Genomic DNA, 24,536 nt, shown 5'->3' on the forward strand with positions numbered 1-24,536 from the left:
GTCTTCACCTTCAAACACTTTGTGATTATTTGTAACATACAAACAGTCCCTGATTATTGTCTTTGCCCTTATTACAGTAAAATCCCTATTTAATAAATCTTTGGGGACCTAAATACTTTTTCCTTTAACAAGGGTTTTCCTCAAACGGTTTATTTGCCATAATACACAGAAGGTGTACCCCAGAATCATAATTCAAGCATTTTTAAGTGATAAGCGTGCTTTTTAACTGCAACACTTTGAATGTCCTTGCCACAAAGTTAAATGTAATAAGTATTTAATTATTACACTTTTCAAAGAACACTTCCTTTATTTATTTACTTTTTAAATTGTGAATACTTGCTTGTTTTATTCTTCCAGCATACTGTTTTGAAAGAAGCTGTTTCTCCATTTGGCGGATGTAATTTAGAACTGATTCATTTACATTAAAAGAGGAAAAGGTACTCCTAACAGAATCAATTCTTTGCACAGCAATAGTGAAACTTAGTGCAAGGACCACCACCACCACCACCACCACCACCACCACCACCACCACCACGCCACAATATTATCACAACTAAGTCCTGGAAATGTGAAATGTGTTTTATTCATCTCATAATGTACAGAATTTCAGAATATGTCTGAGGTACAGGAGACATATCAAGGTTACAATTCGCTTATTTGAAACCTGATCACACTTACAATATTACTTTGTAAAGAATTTCCTTATTTAAAGTTCGTAAAATTTGCAACACTATAACTATCATGAATTTTAATTCCACTTCAGGGATCCAGCTCAAAGTACCACTTCATCCGTCATGAAATCCTCCACAGAGTAGTTGCATCTTTCAATCACAAAATCATATAACTTTCTTTTTGCAATATTTATCTTCATATTAATTATGTCACACTTTTTTATTATATTGAGAATTTTTATCGCTATATACTGAGGAGACTGAACACACAATTTTAGATGTGAGCATAAAGTTTACTATTTGTCTTGTGTTGTATGAGTGTTTAAAATGTGTGTTTCATTTCTTCATCAGCTCTGCTATGTGGGAAAAGAATCACCTCAAAGATGTATGAAGAGGAGACAGTTAATATTTTTAGATCTATAAATAAGGGCTGACATAGTGACCTCAGCTGAGTGGTGCACATATCACAAATGATTCTTTTTTGCAACTTTACCAGAGAAGGAAAGTTGCTACTCACCATATAACAGAGGTGCTGAGTCACAATAGGCACAACAAAAAGATTCACACAATTATAGCTTTCGGCCATTAAGGCCTTTGTCAGCAGTAGACACATACACAGCGCGCGCCCACACACACACACACACACACACACACACACACGTCTGCAGTCTCAGAAACTGCAGTTTCCGTGTGTGTGTGTGTGTGTGTGTGTGTGTGTGTGTGTGTGTCTACTGCTGACAAAGCTATAATTGTGTGAATCTTTTTGTTGTGGCTATCGCGACTCAGCATCTCCGCTATATGGTGAGTAGCAACTTTCCTTCTATGGTATTGTTACATTCCATCCTGGATTTTCCATTGTTTGTTTTTTGCAACTTTAAGATCGTGTAATATTTCCAAGTTTCCCAAAAAACTTACGTCATACCTAAAACAGATTCAAAGTAACTATAGCATGCTATTTTCCTGGTGTCCTTATGAGAGTGGCACTGGCTAAAATTTCTGTTGCAAATGCAAGACTGTTTAATTTATTTTCTAGATATTCTAAACGTGAATTCCAACTCAAATTTCTGTCCAAGTTTATTCCTAGGAATCTGACTGAGTCAAACTCTTTCACCTTTTGATTATTCTGAACAACACAGATTTCTTCAGTTTTTGACTGTTTGGTTTTAAAACTCATCATGTGGGTTTTTGAAATGTTTAGCTTTAAGCTACTTAGATTGAATCATGTTTCCAAGTTACTTAATGTACTCATGACACACTGTGGTATATTGTCAGAATTTTCATCTTAAATTAGGGCACAAGTATCATCTGCAAACAAGGTTAAATGAGTATTTACAGTGAGAGGCAAGTCATTTACTTGGAATGGAAATAAAACTGGTCCAAGGATTGAGCCTTTAGGAACACCTTGTGAGACAGTTTTCCAATCTTAAGAAGTAATCTGCTCCATCTGATGCGATTATTACCCTTTGTTTCCTCTCCATGAGATATGATTGAAACTTGAAACCATTTCAAAGCAATATCCCTTATTCCATACCTGTCGAGTTCGAAAAGCAGCAGGGCATTGTTTACAGAGCCAAATGCTTTTCTAAGATCGCAGAATATTCCTGCAACTTTAGCTTTCCTATCTAATGAAGTAATTTTTTCAATAAACTTATCGCATCTACCGTGTTTTTGCGTTGTTGGAAGGCAAATTTGTTAAAGTTTAGTACAAGCTTAGCTACTGCTCAAGCCAGACACTTGTACTCCCTTTATATATTAAACGATTGTCGACATTTACAAATGGAAGAATTATTTTAATCACTCAATAACAAATGAATAAGAAATCACTATCCACGTGGATTTGAACATTGAAAATGCTGAAAAACAAAGCTGCAGTAATCAAAGAAATAAAAGAAGAAGTCATGCTTGGATGTATATTATGTGGCTATTGTTTTTTGAAAATTCAAAAATGAGAAGACTTATTGAAAAGCAAATACTAATCCTTTTAATTTCAACACTAATCCTCAGAATTTCTCCTTCCACTCTGCCTTCTGAACAATCGTCCAGTGTCTTAATCATTACACCACTTTGCTTGGTATTTCGGGCAGTGAGTTAACGAGCATTGCACTCTCATTTAAATATACGGCCAAAGAGTCAGCCTACAGAAATTGTGAAACGAACCCTGTCGTCCAGGACGGCATGCCACAAAGGGTGCAGATTCACCATGTGATGGGGAAACTCACAGGTGTCTATTGTCTATTGAGGCCTAGGTGCTGTAATGTGCAAGTGAGATGATGAGAACCCACATCATAGGGAAACCCAGTAGAAGGCTTTTACGGACAAGGAGGCTTAGCAGTGTTAAATATGGTGCACCTAAGATCGGCCATAAAGGGAAACATTTATGAATCATATTTAATTCTGCAGTAATGCAAGGAATCAAGCCACAGTAATTTCAATCTGCCATCCTCCATAAATTTTTCATGGTGATCCCAATAAAACTTGAATACTGATCATATCTACAATAGTTTAGGATTTACTGTTAAAGTGAAATTAACACATTTTGTAACAAAGACCTGAAGCTAAATTCTGAATGCTTTGGTCGAACTTAACGATTGACATTTCATATAGAAGTGCATCATTAAAATGGCAAATGTTGTGACTATCAACTCTGTAACTTCATTTGTTTAAAAGATATAGTAAATTTAAATTATCACATTTTCCATTAAGCATCAGATCATCATTTCCTCCACCGAAAACACATTGAATGATGACAGCATGACACCTTATTGGATCATTAGGTAATAGAATACTTGTTGTCAAGTTTAGTGCATAATAGTTACTTTTGTTCTGTATTCATTTATCAGAAAGCACATTGGTGTAAGGCTATTGGCTGTGACATTCACACGACTGTAAGAGTAACTCTATGAATACAACCACTTTTGCTATTAGTTTGCTTTCTGAATAAACATTATTATAACAAAATCGCAACTGTGTGGCCTACATCATTTATGGGTCGTCAATTTAGTTCCTGATATCATTATTACTGTTATTATGTGTTATGTTAACTTTGTATTTTGCAAACTTGCCATCAGCCAGACAATTTAACCAAAGGGTCATAAGTGTCAAATTTAGGATGGGCAACATGACATGTGCGGTTCAACCTCTAGACGAGTTTGAGCCAAGACATTTCAATCAAGAGGAACCACATGTGAGCCCAAACATCTTTGGGATGTTAGTTCGCATTCCATATACAGAAATTAAGAAAAATGGACTTTCAGAAGTATTTTTAAAAATTATGCCTTTAGAGTGTAGATGTCTTTTAAATATAACAAGCATTGTGTTCTTTACTCACAGAGTCAGATTTTCGGTGGACTGGTCTCGACGAGCTGTCAGCCTCACGGCGCTGGAGGGAAACTGCCACAATACCATTAGTCTGAGCTGCCGTTACCTGTTTAGACAGCAGAATATGAACATCTAAACCAATTCCTGGCATGTAATAGATTAAGTAAATTATGTTACGAAAAAGAATTGTAGAGGAAAACTCTACATGAAAAATTGGAATTAAGGAACTATTATAGCCAACATAACAAATTAAAAATATGCCCGGAAACAAGACAGAGTGAAAAAGTAGTTAACATGCAAAAACTCTAAATGACAAAGGAAAGTAATGTGAAACCACATACCAACATTCATTATATAATATAAATACATACATTTTAAATGCAAGGAAAAAGGGTATGACGTTTACCATACACACTATTGTGGGTAAAAATGTGGTAAGCTAACAATACTTCAGAAAGTCCCACATTGAGATGAAATTTCAATGTCCTGAGTCTCATGGGCCAGAAAGGTCAGCACAAAACAAAAGAATGAAGTTTTCAGCTAACTGAACACAGGCAAGGAGCATATCTTTGGTGGAACATCAGCACCATTTAAAAATGGTTTCCGTCATGGTTATTACAATATGCGATACATGCAGGGCTGTGCCCCTGCATATTCGGTCATGACAGTTATGGATATGTTTCACAAGCCAGGTACAGCCTCTGTCTCACCACAGAGGTTGTTTGTCAACAGAAGAGTCGCTGAGCCGTTTACCATCAAGCCTCCTGCGGCTGCCGCAGCTCTGGGCACACAAGGCCCATCACTATAGGGTGCGGCGTGTATGTCACAGTAAACAGCAATGCACTAGCAGGCACCTATTGGCATCAGCATGTTCACGTTCACCTGACTTCGCATGTGTAGCCTTCTGCACTCCAACCCTCAAGGGCCCATTATGCTCCTGGCTCCGACCAACAGCCACTACGTCTCTGATACAGACCCAATGCTTGCTGCTGCCCACCGAGGTGTCATCATCTCCCCTTCACCGTATGACCCGTATGACGCTGCATGTGTGTCAGCTGCTCCTGAGGGCATTGCTTTGCCCTATCTGTTCATCACATCATGGGAGCTCATCACCTCACAGGACAGTGTCGTAACGACACCTTGCTGCTTATCAATGGAATGCCTATGTTCTCCCAGCCTCATGGGACTGTGTCGTTACTTATCCTTTCTGTCCCATGCCACTTCAATATCTGACTTCTTTCTAATAGGCATCTAATATGCCCTATCAAGGGTCAACATGTCTGCTATCAAGCTGTATAAACATTCATTCTCAGAAACTGTACATAGTCAAGTTAATGACTATTTGTTACTGCAAAGTGTGCATCTCAATACTGCCGATCAAACCACGCAGTAAAGGACACTAAAATGATGATTAAGGTAATGGTTTCGTGTGGTTTTCTTAGTGCACTTACCTCATCTGCCACACTAAAATGACAATGAGGGCAACTGGTTTCCCAATGCACTACTCTTCACTCATCAGCCATACATAAAATGACAAAAATGATGATTCTTGTTTGTGTTAAAGTGCGTTTTGAAGTTGTCTCCTCTCCTCTCAACTGCCATGTCAACAAGGCTGTTCTTTATGTGGGGGTTTAGTGTTTTTCATTGAGTTTTAGTTCCTTTTGATATAGCAGGGTTTCAATTTCAAAAATTTTTGTGTGTTTTTCAACCTATTGGATTTTCGTTTGTGTACTAGTTTGTTTTGATGGGGCAGCATATTCATGCATATTGTGTTGTCACAGTCAATCTGCAGTGGTTGGGTTGAGTTGTTTGGAGGAAGAGACCAAACTGCGAGGTCATCGGTCTCATCGGTTTAGGGAAGGACGGGGAAGGAAGTCGGCCGTGCCCTTTCAAAGGGACCATCCCGGCATTTGCCTGGAGCGATTTAGGGAAATCACAGAAAACCTAAATCAGGATGATTGGACGTAAATGCAAGTCCAGTGTGCTAACCACTGGGCCATCTCGCTCAGTAATCTGCAGTGGTACTTATTTTTGATTTTGATACGTGTTCATTTTGTAAATGTTGGTATTCATTCTGCAAATTGTGTTGCAATTTCTCAATTGTTGCAAGTTAGTGAAATTCAATTTTGGTAGTTGTTCTATTTTTTGCATAGTTTGGGTGGTTTCTATGTAAGCGTGAATTCTCTTATTTGATGCTGTTTGCCTGCATTGTTTTCTGTGGTTACAAGGTGAACTTTTTATACTTCTGTTGATTCAGATTCCGCTTTGCTGGCAGTGCATTTTCAAGCAAGGTTTGAATGGCCTTTTGAATTACCATGTCTGGCCAAACATTGGAACTGTCTTTGATTCAAATCTTTCAGTTATAGGGTCAGCAAATTCTGAAACTGTTGCAGAGTGTAACTCAGCTCACTCAGGTTTTGGCTACGAAGACCACATCTCAGAAAGTTTCTCTTGCATCTGCACTGATTTTTTTGATGTCCGATGGTGAGGCAAGGAAGTGGGCCGCATAATGTTGACAGTCGGAGATGTACTTTATTACATACGGAATCAAGGTACACAGCACAGTGCTCACTTTATTCAGAAATCTTTAGTTTGGACTGTCAGTTTTTTTCCAGTCTCTCATCAGCACAAAGTAGACTATGACTTACTAGCAAACGGTTAGATATGCATTTTTGTAATGACAGTCACGTCTGGTCATGCTGAGTGTGCACCGATTTGTTGGTTAATGACGGACAGTCTCCGCCACAGTGTTTCAGTGAGCGGGATCATGAGCAGTGTTCTGAATTGTGTGTTTGGCTCACTGGGCCACTTTCAGTCAATTTGTTTGCTTTGTTGCCATATCATGTGGCATTCTGTCTCACATTCACGAAGTTCTACGGCAGCGTCCTCTCCAATCTCTGGATGAGATGCCGGCCCTACTGGAACGGCAGGCCATCCCCTGTCGACAACAATGTCAACCTTCCCGTCAGTCCAGCCGTCACAAATCCTGTAACGATGGCCCTCTTTGTGTCGACAGCCCTGTTGACGTCAATGGCAGCTATCACGTCAGTGCATTGGTCGCCAGCCCTTTCAATGCCATCACAGCCACCCCTGAGGCTGGCCCAGTCATTTTACATGTTGCTGCTGTGTCTGACCATGTTGCCACTGCTGGCCCTGCTGCCAGTCTCACCACTCCCACTGGAGACACTGAATCCGTAGTGTGTTCTTCCGGGCTTCGGGTTGTGCATTCATGGAAATTTTTCTGCAAGCCCCACTTACACCTGATCTTGCCTGTCACCATCTGCGATGACCAATTGCTGTTCCCCTATGCGGATGTGCCGTGTTTCTTTTGTTGGGATCTTTTTCTCATGTTTAATGGTTTACTTCAGTACATTCATATGTCTTGTGCTGGGCTCTTGGAAGTTCTAGTGAAATGTTTATGTGCTTTTTCCACTCCTGTGACTCAGATGTCCATGGTCCTGCACCACTTTCTCAGCAATCTTGTTTGTTGTATTCTGCATTCTTATTCAGGTGTTTATGTACGGAAAGACTGATTGTCGGGGACTGCACTGGACAAGATTTGAAAACCTGACAGCTTAGAGGTGGTAGACAGGGTAATAAACAAGACAGAGATTACTGACAAAACATCTTGCAAGAGTTAATAAAAGTGGAAACTTTACTGCACTGTACATGGTAGAGGCAGGTGAGGGGAGGAGGGATGGGCAGAAAATAGTTTTTAGGTTTCCAAATCTCATGTGGTGCAGTCCCTAACAATCAGTCTTCCTTCTCATCCCTTCCTTTAAGTGCCCTCTGATGTAGATGACTTTTCCAATCTCTCCCCATTTTCTAAATCTCACCAGTCCTTTTTCTTCATCCCTCTTCCTTCCCATCAACCATTCTGTCAGAAGGAGGAGCTAGTGGCTCAGAAAGCTTGTCAATTTCCTTAACCTTTACATGTGTGTGCTCCCTTGCCACCACTTTGTGAGTAGATTTTTTTTGTCTATCCAGTTATCTTATATTTTCAAAAATTCAGTATTGTAAAAAGATTTTTAAGAAGGCATTCAATTTTAAAGAGACCTTCAATGATTATTACAGAATATATTTAAATGATGTTTTTTATGAAAGTTTCCAATTCTCCACTGTTCATGTATTCTTATGACTCCAAAAAAAAACTCCATTTCTTAAGAACTATGCTCTTAGGTGCTGTTGTAACATTCCTGCTGCACCGATGCACTTCCAAAAAGTGAACCTCACAGTATATATCATTGCATGTAAAAAAATCTCTAAGCAACCCATCTTGCAATTACAAATGCAGGAAAAACACAAAATGCATGACAGAATATGGACACTGTCTTCCAAACACCCAATCACATCTTTCAAACACAAAGAAGTACAGCTCTCTCTCTCTCTCTCTCTCTCTCTCTCTCTCTCTGCCTGCCTGAGTGTTTACGGGTTTTAACAGGATGGTTTTGTATTATTGCAAAATATGAGAGAGAGTCTCACAAAAAGATACAAGATTTGGGGTGGACATCATTAAAAGAAAGGCTTTTTCGTTGCGACAGAATTCTCCTCAGAATGTGAAAATATTTTGTTGACACCAACCAACGTAGGGAGAAACAATCACCACGATAAATAAGGGAAATCACAACTGTTACAGAAAGATTTAGGTGTCCACTCTTTCCGCACGCTATACAAGACTGGAATAATAGAGAATTGTGAAGGTGGTTTGATGAACCCTCTGCCAGGCACTTAAATGTGCTTCGCAGAGTATCCATGTAGATGTAGAGGTTTGTATGGAGCCATCATGGGAGAAGTGGAGATTAATGTCCAGAAAAGTGGCACGACAAATTGAAGCAGCCCAGGTGAAAGGGAGAGAAACTGGATTAACACTGTGCGGGAAAGAGAGAAGGTGTGTGCGTGGGCGTGTGTCAGCGCTGTAAAACAATATTCAGTCATTGGCAAGTTATCAGCACCTGTTGCCTAGTACACAGGAGTCTGTGGATATATTTAAGTTCGAACTGTTATCTCAGTTGCGAAAAAACTTCGCCACAGCTATATTATAGACCATGAGATGAGTAATTTGTTATGTAAGTCACACAGGCAGATGGCAGTGTTGCTGGACATGGCTTATCACACCCCAGTGCCTGTGGCAACTACTCTCAATCTGCAGTGGCAGGAGCAAAGCCACTCACCAAGCCCAGTTGCTACTAACCATATTCTCTAGTGGCACAAACTAAAGCCTCAACAATATTAAAATCATATTTGTAAGCATGAATTTAAAGCTGCTACTTCTCATATGTAAATTCAATAAAATGAAAGGAGCTATTTAGTATCTAATGTACTCAAATACAATAAAGTTATTTCTTATACTTCACAATAGAAATGAGAAGTATTTTCACAAACCACTGCACATTCCCAATTTTCTGTGGTTCAATATTAGAATTATTAATTAGCTCAACAGTGAGCAACAGAATAATTTGTTATTATATTAACAGATAGAACCTGAAGAAAGTACCTACAATGTGATGATACATCAATGGTATGCTCCCTTCTTGTTTTTCCTGATGTGTTGTTATGTTAACGGGAAAACAGCCCTCACATTACTGTCAGTATCTGATTTAGAATACTTTTCTTCAGCACTGTTAGTTCTATCACTACACCCCCCAGATGTACAATTAAAGTTCCAAAGCTTTCTTCTACAATGGCTTCATTTTTGACTGCCTCTCTGATGACACTTGCAGTGCTGTTCACAATTTTCATTCAGGTCTCGCCTGTCGCTTGATAAGCAGCTGCCACAACGAGATTTACAACTTCAGAGATGGTGAATTTCTTGTTGTTTGCAGCAGCAGCATAATTTCTTATTGCACCTGTATCCCTTCAATGGTATTGAACAGACAATGGTATGGAGAAGCTGAACAATTTATTGCTGTGCCTTTTAGCAATCTTGTCAACTACCAATGTTGGAAATTGTGGCCCCTTTCGTGCAAAAATTTTGAGCAATTCAACCTTTTTCAAATCTTCTACAAGTAGGTGTCTTATTGTGAACTACGGAACGATACGGGGCACTATCCATAATCATCACTGATGACCTTGGTAATTATCTGTCTTTTTGCACAAAACCATCTGACATACCTGTATGTAAAATAAATTTGCTTCCTTTAAAATTATCATCTTTCTAAAGAGACACGAGCACCTTAGATAGTGTGGGATGTTTCCTTTTCTTATAATAGCTATGTATATGGTGACTAATAGCATCTTTCTTGAAATCATCGAAAGCTGTCCAATTGGTTCTTTCCCGGACACTCCTTTCCTGGTGTTTGCAGCCTTATGTGCCACTCTGTCCAAAATATTATGTACTGTTTTTTTTCCCTATCATTGTAACAGTGTTCTTGCTTTCTTTCTGTTTTATTGCAGTCCTCTTAACAAACTGAACACCAGAAAATAAGGGCTCACCTTTTTCCTTTTCGTTCTCAAAGTAATCCTTCACTTAACACACAAATTCACATGCCTGGCTATGTAGCACATTTTTCTTCTTCCTGTTCACTTCAAGTGTTGGGTTGTAACTACTTGTCACACTGGACACTGATTGAAACGAAACAAAAGAAAATGAGCACTAAAAACAACAAAAATATAATTATGTATGAACTGAGCAAGCAACGAAATGACCCCACCGGTTGCACATGAGACACTCACTGGTACATTTCAGACACATGTACATGTTACCCACTCGAGTGCGGTCTTCCACTGGCTGGCTACATGCGATAGCTAGGCAATGGAATCACATTACTTGGCTATCAGTATCACAGACTCAACCCCCAGATTATAATCTAATGTGTGGTTTCCAATATTTTTAATGTTTATGTTTTCTTTTTTTCTGTCTGTGATTCTTTATTAATGCAGTCAAACCACTTTATGCAGGGTGTCCCATTTATCTTGACCACCCTTAATAACTGTTTGTCCAGATGCAAATTACGAAATGTTTCACGCAAATGTTCTTTAACCGTCAGGGGGACATCAATCAGCATGAATGACTTCGCTGTAGCTTTGTTTTTTTTTATAAAGATATGAACAGTGGTATGACTTCTTTAAATGGCGCACTATAGTTTTTATTCGGTAATTCATTTCTCTCCTAAAGACCTATTCAAAAACGTATCACAGTGTACCATTCACTGAAACACAGTGTTGTTAATTACATAACACAACACTGGTGTTGACGCTCCCAATGCTTAGTGTAGGTACTCGGGGTAATGGAACACATCCATCGGGGTAATGGAACACATCCATGTGGTGACGTTGACAGAGGACAAATGTTAACGTAAGTAGAATGCACAAGCATCATTCCGTCAACCATAATCAGTTCCAGAGTTGTATGAGTACAATGTACACCAACGAAGAGAAGGTAGAAATTCTACTCAGCTATAGGGAATGTAAGTGAGCAGAACAGTAACTGCAATACTGTTTTTTTATGTGCGGGTACATTTAGTACAGTAGTTTAGTCCTTTTAAATACTACTGTGTAACACATATAGCACCTTACAGGATTCAGGCAGGTTCATACAAGGCAGGGAGGCTTATTAATGCGAACAGGATACAGAGCTTTAAGTGCAGCCTAGAAGAGGTAGAATGAGATGAAGTATACAGAGAAAATGATGCTGATGCCAAATTCAATTTCTTCCACCGTAAATTTGTCTCAATATTTGAGGGCTGCTTTCCTGAAACGTTATCCAAAAAAGTCATTACAAAGTCAAGTAAACCATGGATTACTAAGGGAATAAAGATATCGTGTAAGAGGAAGAGGGAAATATATGGACAGGCCAGAATAAGTCAGGATCTGATGTTAGTTGCTTACTACAAAGATATTGTAATATTTTAAGGAAAGTCATTAAGGAGTCAAGAAGCTTATGTGTTCTGACATAAATTAATAATGTGGATAATAAGATTAAAACTATATGGAATATTGTCAAATGGGAGACGGGGCAGCCTGACAGTGAAAAGCATACCATAGCAATAAAGCTAAATGATGATGATGATGTGAGTGATAATTCACAAGTTGCAAGTATTTTTAGCAATCACTTTCTGAATGTAGCAGCAAAAATAGTGTTAAAAGGTTCAGTTGGAGAAAAAAAAAACGTCATTCCCCAGGACTTTAGGCCTTTAGAAATAGCACCAACATCCTCCACTGAAATTAAGGGAATTAGAAACATACTGGAAAACAAGAGCTCATGTGGTGTCGATGGAGTCTCTAACAGAATTGTGAAGTGTTGTTCTAATTTAATAAGCGGAGTCCTTAGCGATATATGTAATGCTTTGCTGGCTCAGAGAATTTTTCAAGACAGATTGAAATACGTAATTGTCAAACCTCTTTATAAGAAAGGGGACAAGAGTGACTTAAATAATTATAGACCAATCTCATTGCTGACTTCATTTTCTAAAATATTCAAAAAAGTTATGTACTCAAGAGTAGTCTCACATTTAAGTGAAAATAATTTACTCAGCATGTCACAGTTCGGATTCCGGAAGGGTTACTCGACTGAGAATGATATCTACACATTTACCCATCAAATAGTACAATCCCTAAATAACAAATTATCGCCAGTTGGTATTTTTTGTGATCTCTCCAAGGCATTTGACTGTGTGGATCACATCACACTCTTAGAAAACCTCAGGTTTAATGGAAATTGAAGGCTATACACACAGCTGGTTTGAATCATACTTCATGAAAAGAAAGAAAAAGTTGTGCTGAACAGCACAAATAATATTCGGAGGGTGGTAAATTCTAGTGAATGGGGAGTTATCACAAAGGGAGTCCAACAGGGTTCAATTTTAGGTCCTCTGCTGTTCCTTATTCATGTGAATGCCCTCCAACTTAACGTTCAACCAAGCGGAACTAGTACTTTTTCCATATGACACAAGTATTATAATAAATCCCATTCCAGAAAAAGCAGCTGAAGATATTGTTAAGGATGTCTTTCAAAGAATTATTAAGTGGTTCTCAGAAAATGGACTCTCCCTTCTTAATTTTGAAAAAACTCACTATATCCAGTTCTGTACACTGAATAGAATCACACCGAATAGAATCATACCGACAATTGATGTAGCATACGAACAGGGCTCAGTTAACAGGGTAGATTTCTTCAAATTTTTGGGTGTTCACATTGATGACAACTTGAACTACAAGAAGCATATTACTGAGCTTGCTCAAAAAGGAGTACATTATTCAGCAACAAAAATCTTTGTTCATTTGCCCAACAACATAAAGTGTCTGGGAGGTAGCAGATCAAGTTTTAAATCTAGCTTAAAATCATTTCTTTTGTACAACTCCTCCTACTCCATGGACAAGTTTCTGTTTCAGAAATGGTTTAAACAAATTATACCTCTAAATGTAGTTGCATGTGTAGAACTAAAAATTTCAGTAATATTAATATTAGCACTATTCATGTATGTATATATATCTTGTAATCTGACTTGTTCCACATCATATCATTAAAATAATCGGGAAAATTATCTACAGAACATGACACAACTAAAACTAAAGTAGGCATATAGTAAAGACTGTCCTTCCTACAAACTGCATCAACATAATGTTTCTTTTATTATTGTTATTGTTGTTGGAGGTAGGCGAAATGCTATGCGTGCTGCGGAACTGTATAGGGAGCGATATCCTGACAAGAACCAACCTTCCCGACAGATGTTTTCTCATCTTGTTGCGACGCTTCAGGAAATGGGAACTTTCAACCCATGACAATGCAATTGTTGTAGCACCAGCACAGATGAAGCTGCTGATGTTACTGTTCTCGCTTCTGTTGCTATGAGTCCACATGTGAGCACACAACAGCTTTAACATGAGATTAGCATTCCTAAAACCAGTGTACATAGTATTCTTATACATCACTGGTTCCAACCTTACCATGAACATCTACATCAACCAGCAAATCCTCATCAACCCGAACTACTACTCCAATGTTCTATTTACCAATGAATGTTCCTTCTCGAATAAAGGACAGGTAGATACAAGAACATGCATTATTTGTCCAACGACAACCCACAATGGTTTACACAGGAGGAACATCAGCGTCAATGGAGAGTTAACGTCTGGTGTGGGATGCTTGATACTACAATTATTGGCCCTTATTTCATCAATGGTAGTCTAAACGGCACAGCGTATAGCAACTTCCTCAGACGAATTCTTCCTCCACTTCTGGATGAAGTGCCACTAAGAACCAGAATGCTTATGTGGTATCAACAAGATGGATGTCCAGCACATAATGCCTTATGTGCACGTCATGTTCTGAACCGAAGGTATCTTGCCAGATGGATTGGTCGAGGAGGAACAGTTACTTGCCCCGCTAGGTCTCCCGATTTAAATCCTCGGGACTTTTTCTTTGGGAATGCATTAAAGACGTTGTCTATCACGATATTCCAACAACTCCACAAGATATGCAGGAACGTATTGTGCTTGCTTGTAATTTTCTTCAGAAGGCAACAGTGGAAGCAGTAAATAATTCTTTCATTCAACGAGTGCACCAGTGTATCGGTGTCCAGGGTCACCACTTTGAGCACCTTTGAATGTTCCACTCCTGGGCAATGGTACAGGAGAGTCAAAGTCAATTTTGTGTTATGTTTCTACTTGGTTTTCATTTGTTTTCTGATAACTCCAGCAAGTGGACGAGTTCGTGATTCTGGGCTCAAAGTCAATGCTGCGTTATGTAATTAATAACATTGGGTTTCAGTGAATGGTACACTGTGATACATTTTTGAACAGGTCTTTAGGAGAGGAAATGAATTACTGAATAAAAAATACAGGGTGCCATTTAAAAAGGTCATACCACTGTTCATACCTTTGTAAAAACAAAACTACAATGAAGGCAATCTTGCTGATTGATGTCCCCCTGATGGCTAAAGAACATTTGCTAGAAACCCCTTGTAATTTGCATCTGGACAAACAGTTGTCAGGATAAATGCATTACAATAATAAAATATTATTTCTGTAATATTCTGTGTTATTTACTTCCCCATATCCTAACTACTATATAATAATTTAGAATCCTTTAAATCTATACCCAGCTAAGTGTCAATGACAGGTACATATGAGGATCAATGACTGTTATTCATGCAAATTTTGCATCTCAAAGACTGGTGCTACTGACTTGTTTTAGAATTTTAGATGAAAAGTTACTCACGGTACCTAATAAAACTCTGACGAAGTTCTAGATTAAAAGATAATGTTTTTAAGCGACGGACTGACAACCTAATAGACAATACATAACTCTCCTCGCAACACTGTCAGAGACTGATGAGGGTACCTTATTGTTTTGTTTTGAAATGATAAATCCACATTACTCAATTTAAGGAAGGAGATGTCTTAGGTAACAGTAAAATCAAAATTTACATAACAGCAATTGTCATTCCTATTCAAAGTAATACATCCCAGCAACTGCCTTTTATGTCCACACAGAGAAGATGCAGTTTCAATATATTTTTAGAGAGATTGTAATCGGACAAGAGATGTGAACTCTTGAAAGAAAATATTGTAAAATTTTATTTGATAAACACACATGTTGTTTCACATGACACTGGCCAGAGCCTCAGAATTTGTAAAGTAATGCACCTTGCACAACATGCACTGTCATTAATTAGCTATATTTTTATTTTTCTTAGGTTTCAGGCAACACAATAATGTCTCTTAATACGCAGTATTTGAGGCTGATACCCCAGCTGTGGCCGTGCATTCAGATAGCACTGCAACACCTCAGTAGCAGCCAGTGGTGGCAGGTGTTTACATCGCTAAAGTGTCCGCGTAGCCCAGCCAGTTTGGAAAAGCAGTGCCAGATTCCTTCCTGCCTTTCCGGACTAGTCTGGCAAACTCTGTCCTGCCACATGGCCACATTCTCATGTCTATAACTTTTTTCCCCTCCTGAATAACCCTACACTAACTTCTCACTGGCACAGTGAGTTTAAAGCTTATTGTACGGAGGTTCACATTTTGAAAAAAGTGGGAATGAGCAATCAAATCTACGAACAAGTGAAACATTGTATATGATTAACTTTCAATAATCTACCAGTTTCTTCTCATCAGACACCGACATCTTTTTTCTATACATTGTCTTTTGGAAGGTTCCATGCTTAAATTAATGAAGTTAATCAATACAAATGCATTCTGCAGAACAATTACACAACATTTTCATTTCTGTAAGGTACAGCATTATTCAAATGACACTTTTAAGGTGTAAAATACAGGTCAAAATCTGACAGTTTGGTCATGGTGGGATTCACATCTGTTGATATTTTCAAGAAAGGAAAATGTCGATACACACTCTTGAATAAGTTTTGGAAGCTGGCATTAAAAGCTTAACATCACCCAGGTTTTTCACTTGCGTTTAATTCATATACTGACAATGGACAAAGACAGAAGTAGATACAGACAATTTGAGATAAATACCATGCTACTGGTACTGAGACTCCACAAATTATTCCTTATTGTAAATATGCTGTATAGTTTTACCTGATGATTGGTAATTGGCTGAGACTCCTGCACTACACACAGCTGCATTGGCTGATGCGTTTGTACTGTAGCAGGTGTTTCTTGAGGTACAGCTGGACTGACGACAGCAGAGCGGCCTTGCAAGCTGTACGCCTGTGTTTCCAATGTCTTGAATAGCAAGTCGACAAAATTTTTTGTCTCTGTGGAAATATAAAATGTGTTCTGACAGTTGCAAGGTAAATGCAAAGTTACAGATTATAATTATGTTTTCAGAATGCACAGAACAAGCACTGAGTAACAAGGGGACTGCAGCTACTTGTCAACACCAGCTCTGTCCAAATTCCACATCATGTGAAGGTATCGGTAATAAATGAAAGTGAAAGGAGTGAGAGCTCCAGATGTTCAAGCTTTTAGAAAAAATAGCATTTTTGGCATGTGCCAGGCAAGGCGTAAGTTTCTTGTGTTAGTGCAGTTTCCAGGCAGCGGTTGCCACAGTAGAAAGATTACAGAATGGTAATCTTGGGGGTTGTGAGGTCAAGTCCTCGTGCGGCTACTTTTTGTTGTTGTCAGTTTTAATGTTACTTCCACTGAAAATAAACCAAAATAATGATCAATGTATTATGTTTATTAATATTTTCATAAGAGGCATGAAAAGGGAAGACAAAGGAAAGTCTGAGTTTGCAAATAAATTTCCAGGAAGAGATCGTATTGGGTACACGAGAACTTCATAATATAGAATAAGATACGTTTATTATTTTACATATGATAATTTACACTTGCTGGGCCAATATTCATCGTAAAAATGTGAAGTAATAATTTTCTCAGCGTCTTGCACACTTTATAAATGCCTAATTTTTGCAATTAAATGATTGTTTTGAATTTTCTATAAAAAAAAATTTAAAAAAACTTGGCTTACACTAATAAAAAATTTTTCATTGCACAGTTTGGCAGCAAACACATTCATCAATTTGCCAAATGTTACGGAAGATATCTGGTGATGTACAATGGGATGTATTTTGATGCAGTCTTCTCCAATTTCAAAATGATACTAATGGAATACGAAAGCCTGAATGCTGTAGTTAAAATCCATTCTTGAAATGTTAACTGCAGAGTCCTCATGGACACTGTATGTACAATCCATTCTTGCAAATTTATTGGCAATCCCAAATTTTCCTTTGCCTTTCCTCTTCATGCCTTTAATGAAAATAATAATACATACAATATATTCAGCATTATTTCAATTTATTTGCACTATAAGTGACATAAAATTGAAATAAAAGAAAAGAATTAAAATTATGCACAAAGACCCTACTCCACAACCCTCGAACTACCATGCTGTGAACCTTCCACTGAGGGAACTGCTGCCTGGAAACTAACATAAGTGGCTCATGCCTCACCCAACTCACACCAGAAGTGTTTTGTTTTGTTTTCTCCTGAAATGTTTGGCCACCTGCAGGTCCCACTTCTCCCACTTCCAGTTCTGGTCAAGCCTGGTATATGCAATACCAAGATCATTCGGAAAGTTTTGCACAGTCATCTCTAATTTTTTTTAGTTTTTGCCGGAGGAGAATGAAATTTTTTGTGAACATACTTGGAACATTTAGCTATAAGCTGGCATATAAAAGTATTTTCTTTTATTTACAGCTGAGCCATAATAGACCGCGAAGACAACGGTCGGTGATGGAGTTCCTCTACAAGGCCGGCAATGACTCTTCCACATCGATTCACAAGAAGTTGCTCCTTGTTTATTAGGAGGACACAGTGGATCGCAGCAGTATCCAGTGGTGGTTGCAGCAGTTTAAAGGCGGCGATTTCTCTCGACTGGATAATCCACGATGCGGCAGACCATCGACAGCAGTGAGTGATGTGAATAAGGAGACCATTGATCAAATCATCCAAAATGACAGATGTGTCATTGGACAAGCTGTGGCGTGCCATCAAGACCCATAGACCACAGCTTCAGGGTCAGCTCATCACACTACACCATGACAATGCCAAACCCCATACAGCCCTTATAATGCAGGAAAAAATCAGGAAAATGGTTTGGAAAATTGTTCCTCATCCTCCCTACAGTTTGGACTTGGCTCCATCTGATTTTAAACTCTTTGGTCGTCTGAAGGCCCACCTGCATGGTAAAACATTTGATACTGAGAAAGACATTTCCAGTGTCAAGAGATGGTGTAAAAGTAAATCCCAAGAATTTTACCAAAGTACATTTACATCTTGGAAAGAACGTTGGGCAAGATGTGTCACAGCTGATGGAGGCTACACTGAGTAGGCTCAAAGTACAGCTAAGTGTTCCAAGAAGGTTCACAAAAAATTTCATTCCCCTCCTGCAAAAAAATGAAACAATTAGAGACGATTGTGCAAAACTTTTTAAATGTCCTTTGTACCATAAATTTGGATAAAATCAGTGATGACAAGTCGGCCCAGTCCCCACGTCAGAGAAATATTAACAAACTAATGAAATAATATTGATGTAGACATCCTGATTCATGTTCACATTAATGAGTGGTTCTATGTCATACTACAAAAAATACTTCCACATCATCATCTTTGGCTTGAATTACAACCTCCACACACTGCAGATTAACAGCTCATTGGACGTTTGTGTATCATTCGCAGAGAGGCAGAATTCTGGGGGACCACATGAGAGGACTCTAGTTGAATACTGTCCAGTTTCTGTCATTAAGGTCACTGAAGGTGGGTGGCTTAATGTGTCACTGTGACCAATGGTCTCCTGCATGGTACGCAACTCCAAATGCCCATTCCATGCTGTTTCCTTTTCAACGCTTGATTGGGACCTGCATTCAATAACAGCATGCCTGTCCAGTTTTAAATTGATTTTCACTGACAATTCAAACTCATTTCCACTTCCTATCGGTTAGAATCCTTGCACAATCAATGTTCCTACTCAATATAATGAAAAGGAAAGTTTCTTCTCACCATATAGCGGAGATGCTGAGTCACAGTTAGGCACAACAAAAAAACTGTCTCAAATAAGTCTTTCGGTCATTAAGGCCTTCATCAACACACACACACACACACACACACACACACACACACACACACACACACAAGCGTGCGCGTGTGTGCAACTCACACACACGACTGCAGTCTCAAGCAACTGAAACCACACTGCGAGTAGCAGCACCAGTGCATGATGGGAGTGGCGACTGGGTTGGGGTAAGGAAGAGGCTGAGGTGGGGAGGGGGAGGGGTAGTGTGGTGTGGGCAGTGGACAGTAAAGTGCAGCAGGTTGGACGGAGGGCAGGGGAGGAGATGGAGAGGGGGTGGCCGAAGTAGCAGAAAAGGAAAGAAAGAAAAAGACTGGTTGTGATGGTGGAATAAGGGCTGTGTAGTGCTGGAATGGGAACAGGGAAGGGGCTGGATGGGTGAGGACAGTGACTAACGAAGTTTGAGGCCAGGAGAGTTACAAAAACAAAGGATGTACTGCAGGGAAAGTTCCCACCTGCATAATTCACAAATGCTGGTGTTGGTGGGAAGGGTCCATATGGCACACGCTATGAAGCAGTCATTGAAATGAAGGATGTCGTGTTTGGCAGTGTGTTCAGCAACAGGGCGGTCCATTTGTTTCTTGGCCACGGTTTATTGGTGGCAATTCCAGCGGATAGACAACTTGTTGGTCGTCATGCCCACGTAGAATGCAGCACGGTGGTTGCAGCTTAACTTGCAAATCATGACTGGTTTCACAGGTTGGTTGGTTGGTTTAAGAGGGGGGAAAGGGACCAAACGGCGAGGTCATCGGTCCCTTGTTCCTAGTAGAACATGAACAAGTACCCAAGGGCAAGAAGAAAACAAAGAAGGTGTACGGCACAATAACAGGAGAAAGGTAGAACCAGAACAATGACAGAAGGACAACAAACACTACAATGGGCAAATCAGGACAAGAAAACCACAGAGAGACACAAGAAACAGGGAGAAGAGACTAAAAACAAGGAAACAGATTACCATGGCTGTCTGACCATGAGAATAAAAAAGGAGAAGCCAGCCACTCTGCAACACATTAAAACCTCCACCCTAAAAGCCCCACGGTGGAGGACACAGAGGGGCAAAGGACACGCGCTACAACTCAGATCATATGATAAAACCCACCCTAACGAATAAAACGTAACACTAAAGCTGCTGTTGAGGCACTGTCACTCAACATCGAAGATAGGATACTGGGAAAGTTAAAAGTCTGCCACAGAGTGGCTAAAAGTGGGCACTCCAGCAAGAGGTGGACAACCGTCATTTGGGAGCCACAGCGACACTGAGGTGGGTCCTCGCAACAGAGGAGATAACCATGTGTGACCACATATGGCCAATGTGGAGCCAACAAAGGACAACTGATTCCCTGCGAGAAGCCCACAGGGAAGACTTCCACACATTTACAGTATCCTTAATGACACGCAGTTTTTTGTGCATACTGTTAAGCCACTCCGTCTCCCAAATTCGAAAAACCTCGCGGCGTAAGACAGAACGCAGGTCTATTTCAGAGATACCCATCGCCAGGAGCAGTTTCTGTGTAGCCCCGTTTGGCCAGCATGTCAGCAAGTTTGTTGCCTAGGATTCCGACGTGTCCTGGGGTCCACACAAAAACCACTGAATGACTAAACTGTTCCAGGGCAGAGACAGACTCCTCGATGTTCGCTACCAAAGGATGGCGAGGGTAGCACGGGTCGACAGCTTGTAAGCTGCTCAGGGAGTCAGAACAGAGAAGAAACGACTCACCAGAACAGGAACGGATGTACTGAAGTGCAAGAGATATGGCCACAAGCTCTGCAGTGAATACACAGCAGCTAGCAGGCAAGGAATGCTGTTCAATATGGGCTCTGTGGACATAGGCAAAGCCAACATTACCATCAGCCATTGAGCTGTCGGAGTAAACAACTCAGAGCCCCGGAACATGTCAAGAATCGAGAGGAAGTAACAGCCGAAAGCAGTGAGGTTAATGGAGTCCTTACGGGCGTGCAAAAGGTAGCAGCAGCGTAGAGCAGCGAACAGGAGATTGCTCTACGCTGCTGCAGCTCTACAGAGCCCTTGTTCAATCCCGCCTTGACTATGGGAGTCTGGTTTACAGTTTGGTGAAACCTTCAGCATTGTGTTCACTCGACCCAGAGCACCACTGTGGCGTTTGCCTAGCGACGGGAGCTTTTAGATTAAGTCTGGTGGCCAGTGTCCTGGTGGAGGCCGGAGTCCCTCCATTGCAGATTCGACGTGCACAACTGCTTGCCAGTTATGTTGCACACATTCATAATTCTCCTATGCATCCAAATTACTGTCTCCTTTTCCCACCCGTGGCGGTTCATCTCTTGCGTCAGCAGCCCAGTTCAGGGCTCACGATTGCGATACCCGTGCAATCCTTTCTCTCTGAAGTGGAGTCCTTGCCTGTACCATCTCTACTTGAGGTCCATTCGCGTACACCTCCATGGCGTACACCTCGGCTGAAGCTTCGTCTGGACCTTTTGCACGCCCGTAAGGACTCCATTAACCTCACTGCTTTCGGCTGTTACTTCCTCTCGATTCTTGACATGTCCCGGGGCTGTGAGTTGTTTACTCCGATAGCTCAACGCCTGATGGTAATGTTGGCTTTGCCTATGTCCACAGAGCCCATATTGAACAGCATTCCTTGCCTGCTAGCTGCTGTGTATTCACTGCAGAGCTTGTGGCCATATCTCTTGCACTTCAGTACATCCGTTCCTGTTCTGGTGAGTCGTTTCTTCTCTGTTCTGACTCCCTGAGCAGCTTACAAGCTGTCGACCCGTGCTACCCTCGCCATCCTTTGGTAGCGAACATCGAGGAGTCTGTCTCTGCCCTGGAACAGTTTAGTCATTCAGTGGTTTTTGTGTGGACCCCAGGACACGTCGGAATCCTAGGCAACAAACTTGCTGGCAGGCTGGCCAAACGGGGCTACACAGAAACTGCTCCTGGCGATGGATATCTCTGAAATAGACCTGCGTTCTGTCTTACGCCGCGAGGTTTTTCGAATTTGGGAGACGGAGTGGCTTAACAGTATGCACAAAAAACTGCGTGTCATTAAGGATACTGTAAATGTGTGGAAGTCTTCCCTGTGGGCTTCTCGCAGGGAATCAGTTGTCCTTTGTTGGCTCCACATTGGCCATATGTGGTCACACATGGTTATCTCCTCTGTTGCGAGGACCCACCTCAGTGTCGCTGTGGCTCCCAAATGACAGTTGTCCACCTCTTGCTGGAGTGCCCACTTTTAGCCACTCTGTGACGGACTTTTAACTTTCCCAGTATCCTATCTTCGATGTTGAGTGACAGTGCCTCAACAGCAGCTTTAGTGTTACGTTTTATTCGTTAGGGTGGGTTTTATCATATGATCTGAGTTTTAGCGCGTGTCCTTTGCCCCTCTGTGTCCTCCACCGTGGGGCTTTTAGGGTGGAGGTTTTAATGTGTTGCAGAGTGGCTGGCTTCTCCTTTTTTATTCTCATGGTCAGACAGCCATGGTAATCTGTTTCCTTGATTTTAGTCTCTTCTCCCTGTTTCTTGTGTCTCTCTGTGATTTTCTTGTCCTGTTTTGCCCATTGTAGTGTTTGTTGTCCTTCTGTCATTGTTCTGGTTCTACCTTTCTCCTGTTATTGTGCCGTACACCTTCTTTGTTTTCTTCTTGCCCTTGGGTACTTGTTCATGTTCTACTAGGAACAAGGGACCGATGACCTCGCCGTTTGGTCCCTTTCCCCCCTCTTAAACCAACCAACCAACCTGTGAAACCAGTCATGATTTGCAAGTTAAGCTGCAACCACCGTGCTGCATTCTACGTGGGCATGACGACCAACAAGTTGTCTATCCGCTGGAATTGCCACCAATAAACCGTGGCCAAGAAACAAATGGACCGCCCTGTTGCTGAACACACTGCCAAACACGACATCCTTCATTTCAATGACTGCTTCATAGCGTGTGCCATATGGACCCTTCCCACCAACACCAGCATTTGTGAATTATGCAGGTGGGAACTTTCCCTGCAGTACATCCTTTGTTTTTGTAACTCTCCTGGCCTCAAACTTCGTTAGTCACTGTCCTCACCCATCCAGCCCCTTCCCTGTTCCCATTCCAGCACTACACAGCCCTTATTCCACCATCACAACCAGTCTTTTTCTTTCTTTCCTTTTCTGCTACTTCGGCCACCCCCTCTCCATCTCCTCCCCTGCCCTCCGTCCAACCTGCTGCACTTTACTGTCCACTGCCCACACCATACTACCCCTCCCCCTCCCCACCTCAGCCTCTTCCTTACCCCAACCCAGTCGCCACTCCCATCATGCACTGGTGCTGCTACTCGCAGTGTGGTTTCAGTTGCTTGAGACTGCAGTCGTGTGTGTGAGTTGCACACACGCGCACGCTTGTGTGTGTGTGTGTGTGTGTGTGTGTGTGTGTGTGTGTGTGTGTTGATGAAGGCCTTAATGACCGAAAGACTTATTTGAGACAGTTTTTTTGTTGTGCCTAACTGTGACTCAGCATCTCCGCTATATGGTGAGAAGAAACTTTCCTTTTCATTATATTGAGTAGGAACATTGATTGTGCAAGGATTCTAACCGATAGGAAGTGGAAATGAGTTTGAATTGTCAGTGAAAATCAATTTAAAACTGGACAGGCATGCTGTTATTGAATGCAGGTCCCAATCAAGCGTTGAAAAGGAAACAGCATGGAATGGGCATTTGGAGTTGCGTACCATGCAGGAGACCATTGGTCACAGTGACACATTAAGCCACCCACCTTCAGTGACCTTAATGACAGAAACTGGACAGTATTCAACTAGAGTCCTCTCATGTGGTCCCCCAGAATTCTGCCTCTCTGCGAATGATACACAAACGTCCAATGAGCTGTTAATCTGCAGTGTGTGGAGGTTGTAATTCAAGCCAAAGATGATGATGTGGAAGTATTTTTTGTAGTATGACATAGAACCACTCATTAACGTGAACATGAATCAGGATGTCTACATCAATATTATTTCATTAGTTTGTTAATATTTCTCTGACGTGGGGACTGGGCCGACTTGTCATCACTGATTTTATCCAAATTTATGGTACAAAGGACATTTAAAAAGTTTTGCACAATCGTCTCTAAT

The 24,536-nt window shown here is 40.7% G+C and overlaps 1 protein-coding gene across 4 annotated transcripts in view; it reads right to left on the reverse strand.

Annotated features, from left to right (window-relative positions):
• Positions 1 to 24,536, reverse strand: part of LOC124545110 (RNA-binding protein 26) — a 266,987-nt gene that overhangs the window by 204,052 nt on the left and 38,399 nt on the right. For all 4 annotated transcript variants that reach the window (XM_047123928.1, XM_047123929.1, XM_047123927.1 and 1 more), the window contains exons 3-4: positions 16,470 to 16,648; positions 4,000 to 4,095 (exon numbers count right to left, since the gene is read on the reverse strand). In XM_047123928.1, coding sequence (XP_046979884.1) covers positions 4,000 to 4,095; positions 16,470 to 16,648 — 275 coding nt within the window. The remainder of the gene's footprint in view (positions 1 to 3,999; positions 4,096 to 16,469; positions 16,649 to 24,536) is intronic.

The sequence above is a fragment of the Schistocerca americana genome, chromosome 8 (assembly GCF_021461395.2).
Source record: "Schistocerca americana isolate TAMUIC-IGC-003095 chromosome 8, iqSchAmer2.1, whole genome shotgun sequence".
Lineage (NCBI taxonomy): Eukaryota > Metazoa > Arthropoda > Insecta > Orthoptera > Acrididae > Schistocerca > Schistocerca americana.